This window comes from Kogia breviceps, chromosome 2 (genome assembly GCF_026419965.1).
Source record: "Kogia breviceps isolate mKogBre1 chromosome 2, mKogBre1 haplotype 1, whole genome shotgun sequence".
Classification (NCBI taxonomy): Eukaryota; Metazoa; Chordata; class Mammalia; order Artiodactyla; family Physeteridae; genus Kogia; species Kogia breviceps.
Genome location: NC_081311.1, coordinates 7,339,900 through 7,346,714, shown reverse-complemented (window position 1 = coordinate 7,346,714; position 6,815 = coordinate 7,339,900). Strand labels below are relative to the sequence as shown.

Genomic DNA, 6,815 nt, shown 5'->3' with positions numbered 1-6,815 from the left:
GTGCCCGCCTAAGCACCACTATATTGGGGGACTGCTGTTCCTAAGGGACTGTTCAAGGTATTGAATTTTGGAAAAAGGCTGGCGGTGTGGGAGCCACACTAAATAGCTAAGCCGACCAACCCAAATGTACAAATCACCTCATCTCTCCACGTCGTGGGCAGATGTGAGAAGTGGGTGAGACAGTCCATCGCATTATTTGGCTTTCCTGCCTAAGGCTAATTTCATTTGCGGCTGGCATTCTGCCTTGAAAATAGCACTCTGGCCTCTTCTGACTTGACGTCACTGGTGGACGAGGGAATTTATGCCCAGTGAAATGAATGCCTTACGACACCCGCCCCCACTCCCCGCCCTCCCAAGTAAGTCAACCACGGGTATCAGAGTGCTAAGTGAGAAGAAAGGTCTAAGTGAAAGTCAAGATGCCTGTCTCAGCTCTGCCCCTAACCAGGCGCCTGGCCCTATCCAAGACTCCTAACCTCTGTGTGCTTCAATTTCCTCACCTGCAGCTCGCTGGTAATAGAAAGCACCCAACCAGTGAATCTGAGATTCATCCACCCTTTGGTGGGACTGATACTGGAAGTTCTGCAGCATAATGCCAGAGATCTTATGGGCCAAAGGTCTGGGGGGACTTCTGTAGCAGCAATGAAATACTGGTAGTCCAATGCCCTAGACAAGAATCTCAGAGGCTCCTAGCAAGGCTGCCTTCCAACCAAAACACATGTTTCCTAGGCCACATTGCTGTTGACATGGCAGACAGAAGCCCAATAACAAGTCCCTGGCGGTAAGCAGCATCAACATTTGCCTTTCCAGCTCACAGAAATCCCGATTAAGACCGCATGTGCATCTCCTCTGATGCAAGATGTTCCAAGATCTTCAGGCAACCACTGGTGATAGAATATGGTAAAAGACAGATGGGAATCTATGTGTATACTGATTAAAGAACTCAAGAAAGTGCATAAGTTACCTTATTACAGAGTAATAAAATGCCACGTCCAATTAGTGCTGCCATGAGCGAATGGTTGTTTTGATTTTTTCTAGACTCGATGCTCAAGAGAGTAAGCTTGAATGTGACTGAGTGGGTCTTAAAAAGTTTTACGTTCTAATTCAGAAGCACCCATGAAAGACAAGGCTGTCTTCAATCTGATGTCGTGCCAACACTTAAGATGTTTTTGCTGTGTTTGATGAATGCTATAAACAGTTGTTGGTATGGAGCCCTGGAAAAAACCATGGTTTATACAGAGTTCCTTCTCTGGCTCCAGGATTACTCTGGGTGTTTAGTCCTGAAGGCTGAATGGGGCACCACCTCTGATCTCCCAGGGCAACAGATTCTTCGTGGGGGGATGGAGGAGCTCGATCCGAGCAGAGCTGCCCATCACCAGGGAGAAGCTGGAATGTGCCAAGGAACACAGTCCCTTCCACCAGGTGCCCGTTCCACAGGGCAGAAGGAAGGCTCTGAGGGTGTTCTGGGTTGCCTGTCTCCCTCTCACTCTTCCAATCCCTGCAGCCTGGAACCCTGCTCACCTATAACTTCTCTGAAACTGCTTTCAGGAGTTCTCAAATGCTCCCCGATTGGCCAAACAATGGTCAAGTTCCAGGCGATTCTGGTTAGGGTTAGAAGGGAAGGATTCTCTGAGAGGGTAGCACTGAGTGAAAACCTAAAAGAGTTTGTCACAGGTGGTGTCCCTAGGGAAGCAGAGTGTAAGACTGAGATGAACATGGAAGAAGTTTATTAGGGAGTGCTCTCAAGATCACCACCTATCGGGGAAGAGAGAGAAGCAGGGTTGGACAGAGGAAGTAGTCAGGCTGGGGTACCATTATGACTGAGCCTCAGTTAACACCCTCTCCCCTGACAGGGCACTGTGAAGCTGGGATGATCCTTTGGAATTTTCAGGTTGGATTGAAGGATGTGGGCCTTTATTCATCTACATTGACCAGGCATTGAATGCTTGTTTGCCCAGAAAAGGAGGATTGACCTTGGGTGATGAGACTCTTCCATGAAGGATAATTCCAGGAGAGGGCTGTCACCTGACAACCTCCCCAGCAGCTGGGATAATAATGCAATCAGTTGTGCAAGGGGAGGTCTGGGTCACACATCACCACATCTAGAGCAGAGATAATGGAGTAAACCTTGCAACTTTCTGGGAGAAGAGCATTTCAGGCAAAGGGAAGAGTGAGTGCAAAGCCCCTGAGGTAGAATGAGCTAGGGGTATCCAGGAAGCAGAAAAAACACTAGTGTAGCTGTAGCAGAGTGAACAAGTGGGACAGCAGCAGGAAATGAAGGAGTCAGGTCATTCTAAGGTTTGAGATTTGACCAAGAAGCAACATGATTTAAATTTAAGTTTTGGCGTGACAGTTTTGGCTGGTATGTTGTGAATAGATTTGACAGGGAAAGGGTTAAAAGCAGAAGTGGGAACACAGGGTTTCTCAACCTCATTCCATTGACATTTGCGGGGGTGGTGGTGGAGAATAATTCTTTGCTGTGAGGGGCTGTCCTATGTATGCATTGTAGGATGTTTAGCAGCTTCGTTGGCCTCTGACCACTAAATACCAGTGGCACCCTACCCCCACCCCCAGTTGTGACATTCAAAAATGTCTCATTTTTGCCAAATGACCCGTGGGGCAGAATTGCCTACAGTTCAGACCCCTTGAGTTAGGGGCTGTTACAGTGATCTGGGAGAGAGCTGATGATAGCTTGGACCACTGTGATGGGTATGCTGATGGTGAATTGTAGGATTCTGGATATATTTTGAAAACTGTGCTGACTGATCAAAGGGAGCATCAAGAATATTCCAATGTTGTTGGCCTGTGCAACTGTCAGGAAACAGTTCTGTTTGCTGAGTTTGGAAAAAGTGTGGTAGAAGGAGCTTTCTGACAGATTAAAATCCCAGTTTTGAACCTGGAAGATTGAACAAATTGAAGAATAATGATTAGAAAGGTTAGTTCCTTCCCTGAGGTTAGATGTAGTTCATTTTCACTATTATTTATGTTGATTTTTTCTTCTTTCCATGATTTTTCATTAAATTTGTCTTCTCTTGAACCCAGAATCCAGTTGCTTCTTAACCTCCAGTGCTACCACCATCTCACTTCAAACCATTGTCATCCAGCGTCTGGATTATTGTGATTGCCTCCCTTCCCCGGCAATGTATTTTGGACATTGCAGCCAGAGTGGTCATGTGAAAATTGAAATCACATCATGTTGCTTCTAGGTCAAACACAAAACCGTACAGTTGCCCGAATCAACTGCCTCTTTTATCCTTGAGTGTGGCAAATGCTGGCTTTTAATGCTAAAGTTTCGCTTGCAAAGAGAAAAAACGGTTTGGGGAACTACCAAGAGCTATACAGAAGAGGCAGTGTCTGGGATGCGCAGAGCGTGAGACCCACGGGGAGGATACAGTGCTTGGGTCGGTTCTGATCGCGTAAACCTGCACTTCTCAGCCCTCGCTCCCGGGAGCACAGAGCCCTTGGCCTCACCCGCCGAAGACTCCATTTCCCAGGATTCCAAGGGTCGGGGCCGACCGGAAGGCTCTGTGCCCTCCGCGGGGCATGATGGGGGAGTTGGAGATTTCCATCATGGCGGCTTCCATTTCGGGCTACACCTTCAGCGCTGTCTGTTTCCACAGCGCCAACAGCAACGCCGACCACGTAGGTGCTGGGCCCCCCGCCGCGGCTGCTGGGGCCTCCAGCCTTGGTCTCAGGCCGACGCCTGCGGCCAAGATGGGATCACTTGCGGCTCGCCCCCCGGGCTGGCCCGATTAACTGATGACCCGGGAGGCTCCCGCCGCCAGCGAACTCCTGCTGCCCGGGGCTCCTTCGCCCCCGAGATGCGCCCCCTCTCTCGGTGCCTTCCGCCGCCTGGCCGTCCCGGGACGGCAGTCTCCCGTTTGGCAGAGCTTTCCCGGCCGGCCACCGACAGTGTCAGGAGTCTCTTAGCGGAAACCGAGCGCCTGCCCCTCCCTGAGAGTCAGGCTTCTAGACTTGCGAGGGGAGTCTGGGGTCGGGAAGGAGCCGAGAGACCCGGCTTTAGTCTAAGAGCTCAGACAGAGACCCGGCTTTAGTCTAAGAGCTCAGACACCCAGCCGCGCCCGCTGGTCTGACAGGTTGTTGTGGGCTGTGACGAGGGAAACCGTGGCTGTCACTATTCGTACTTGTTAGATACGATCGTGTGTTTTCTTCTCCTCGATGGAAAATGGAGATGTAACCAGGAGTGTTAGGTGTAGGGTCTCTTTGCCTTGAAGTTGCATGTTCAGTTCCTTGGCGAAGGTTCTAAGACCACGGAACTAGTCGCAGTGAAATAGGGAAGTGACAGGCCTACGTATGAATGATCGGAAATGCATTTTTAATGTCACTGGCCTCTGGATGGAAATTCTTTATGAAACTAGATAATTTTTATCTTTAGGTACTTGCGCACCAAATTGAGGGATTGTTTTAAGTGATTTTAGTAGTGAATTATTGAAGTTCATTAAATAAACGTAGTGGGGGGGGCTGTTGCGGTTGTGTGGTCATCACAAAGCAAAATGATACACTGCAGAAGAAGGAACTGGACTTGGTTTCACGTCTGCACTCCTTGCTGCCATTAATAAAAACTGATTTCATGGAGAGGTGGTTCCATTAGTAGACTGAATGGCATTAAATTGTTGTGTCGTTTCTCGCTTCAGTTTGATAGTAGAGATTAAGGATAGGAGTATACACAACACGGGTTTTTCCAGCGGCAGCTCCTGTCTCTGGACACTAACGCCTTTGATATTGCAGACAGATATTTAATAATGTAATGCAGTTCCATGTATAGGTAGTTTGTGGCACTGCTAGTGTCCTGTGGAAGTATTAAATATGGTTTACAATAATGCTTCTTAACTTCTCTAGATCTTGGAGTGCCTAGTAATATCACAGTTTATGTATAAGGCAAAATTACTATAAGAATAAGCAACATGTTGAAAAGTGGATAGTTTTTTTACAAACTGCAATGAGACGGCCGTGTTACTTAGATTGTTATTAATTTATTTCAAGAGATATCTCTTTAATATCTGTGCTATGCCAGGCATGGTACTAGACTTCACGGAAATTTTCACCAGTGACAATAGTTTGCAACTTGTGTCTTATATGAGATACCTGCTTATATTAACCTTGCCACAATTATATAAGTGGAATACTGTAAAGTAATTTCAATTTCATATATTTTAAAGTTGAAGAACCAAGAATTGGTTTTTGTAGTATATTCTTGTTTTGCCCTGGCAAGAAATTAGTTTAAAACCACTCATTTCAGTAGAGTTGGAGTTAACAGACTTTCTGTAAAGGGCCAGACAGCAAATATTTTAGGCTTCATGAGCTATGTGGTCTCTGTAGCAACTACTCAGCTCTGCTGTTGTAGGGAGAAAGGAGCCATAGACAATAAGTAAATTAGGATGACTGTTTCCAATAAAACTTTACTTACGGACACTGAGATCTGAATTTCGTATAATTTTCACATGTCATGAAATATTCCTATTTTCTTTTCTTTTTCAACAATTTAAAAGTGTAGAAACATTCTAAGCTTGTAAGCCATACAGTAACAGGCGTTAGGCTGGGTTTAGCCCACACAGTATAATTTGCCTACTGTTATAAGGTAACAGTGGCTCAGATAATCCAGACCAGTAGATAAATAAGCATTCATGTTATACTCAGCTTTAGAATGTATTGATGTCACTGTTGACTTTTTCAAACTGAGGCCTGTGGTAGGATTGCCAGATAAAATATAGGGCACCCAGTTAAATTAGAATTTCAGATAAATAGTAAATAATTTTTTAGTATAAGTTTATCACATTTATTACATAAAAATTATCCATTGTTTATCTGAAATTCAAATTTAAGTGCATGTCCTGCATTTTTATTTGCTAGGAATCTGTAGATATGTTCTTAAAGTCTAAAGTTCTGTAGGAATTTTAAATTGTATTTTCCACTCTGATTAAAGAAAAAAGTTTTTAACTTGTTACAAAGATAAAGCTTGTTTTTTGTTATAAGAACTCATAACTGAAAGACTTTCATAGGATAAAACAAGCTTCTTTAGTCTATGTTTTTCCAGATTCGTAGTCATGGACTCTAGCTCTGAGAGAGGTTTTTTTTTGAAAGGGTGGGGGGGTCTGTATATTACTAAAGTTTGAGAGATGCCCTGTACATGATGATTTGGGATTTTAGGACACTCCACTCACCTAATCCAATACAAAAGCTATGCTGAAAAGCATCTGTCTCTCCCTCCTCACCCCCACAGATTCCAACTGGGATTTTTTTAAAAAATATTTATTTATTTATTTTTGGCTGCATTGCGTCTTAGTTGCAGCACTCCGGACTTTTTGTTTAGGCGCACAGGCGTCTCTCTAGTTGTGGCATGTGGGTTTTCTCTCTCTAGTTGTGGCACGTGGTCTCCAGACCTTGTGGGCTCTGTAGTTGCAGTGTGGGCTCTCTAGTTGTGGTGCACGGGCTCAGTAGTTGCAGCACATGGGCTTTGTTGCCCCACAGCATGTGGGATCTTAGTTCCCCGACCAGGGATCAAACCCACATCCCCTGCATTGGAAGGTGTATCCTCAACCACTGGACCACCAGGGAAGTCCCCTGGGAATGTTTTTAAACTAGGAAACTTCTTTAATTGATTAGAAGGGTCAACTTAGAATGGGAAGGACATTGTTTCATCAAATGTATTCAAGCAGCATTTATTGAGCACCTCCTGTGTGCTGGGAGCTGTACGAGGTGCTGAGATACATAGTGAACAAGCACAGTCCCTGCTTTCGTGGAGCTCATATTTTAGTAGGAGCAGGCATTTGTTAATACATATAAATATGAAATATGGC

At 45.3% G+C, this 6,815-nt stretch overlaps 1 protein-coding gene across 2 annotated transcripts in view; it reads left to right on the top strand.

Moving 5' to 3' along the window:
- The first annotated feature begins 3,530 nt into the window (after window positions 1–3,530).
- ABRAXAS2 (abraxas 2, BRISC complex subunit) overlaps window positions 3,531–6,815 on the top strand; it is a 28,092-nt gene continuing 24,807 nt past the window's right edge. Inside the window, exon 1 of one of the 2 annotated variants that reach the window (XM_059053977.2) lies at window positions 3,531–3,639. In XM_059053977.2, coding sequence (XP_058909960.1) covers window positions 3,541–3,639 — 99 coding nt within the window. In that variant the 5' untranslated portion in view covers window positions 3,531–3,540. The remainder of the gene's footprint in view (window positions 3,640–6,815) is intronic. The other variant, XM_067024390.1, reaches the window with a different exon arrangement.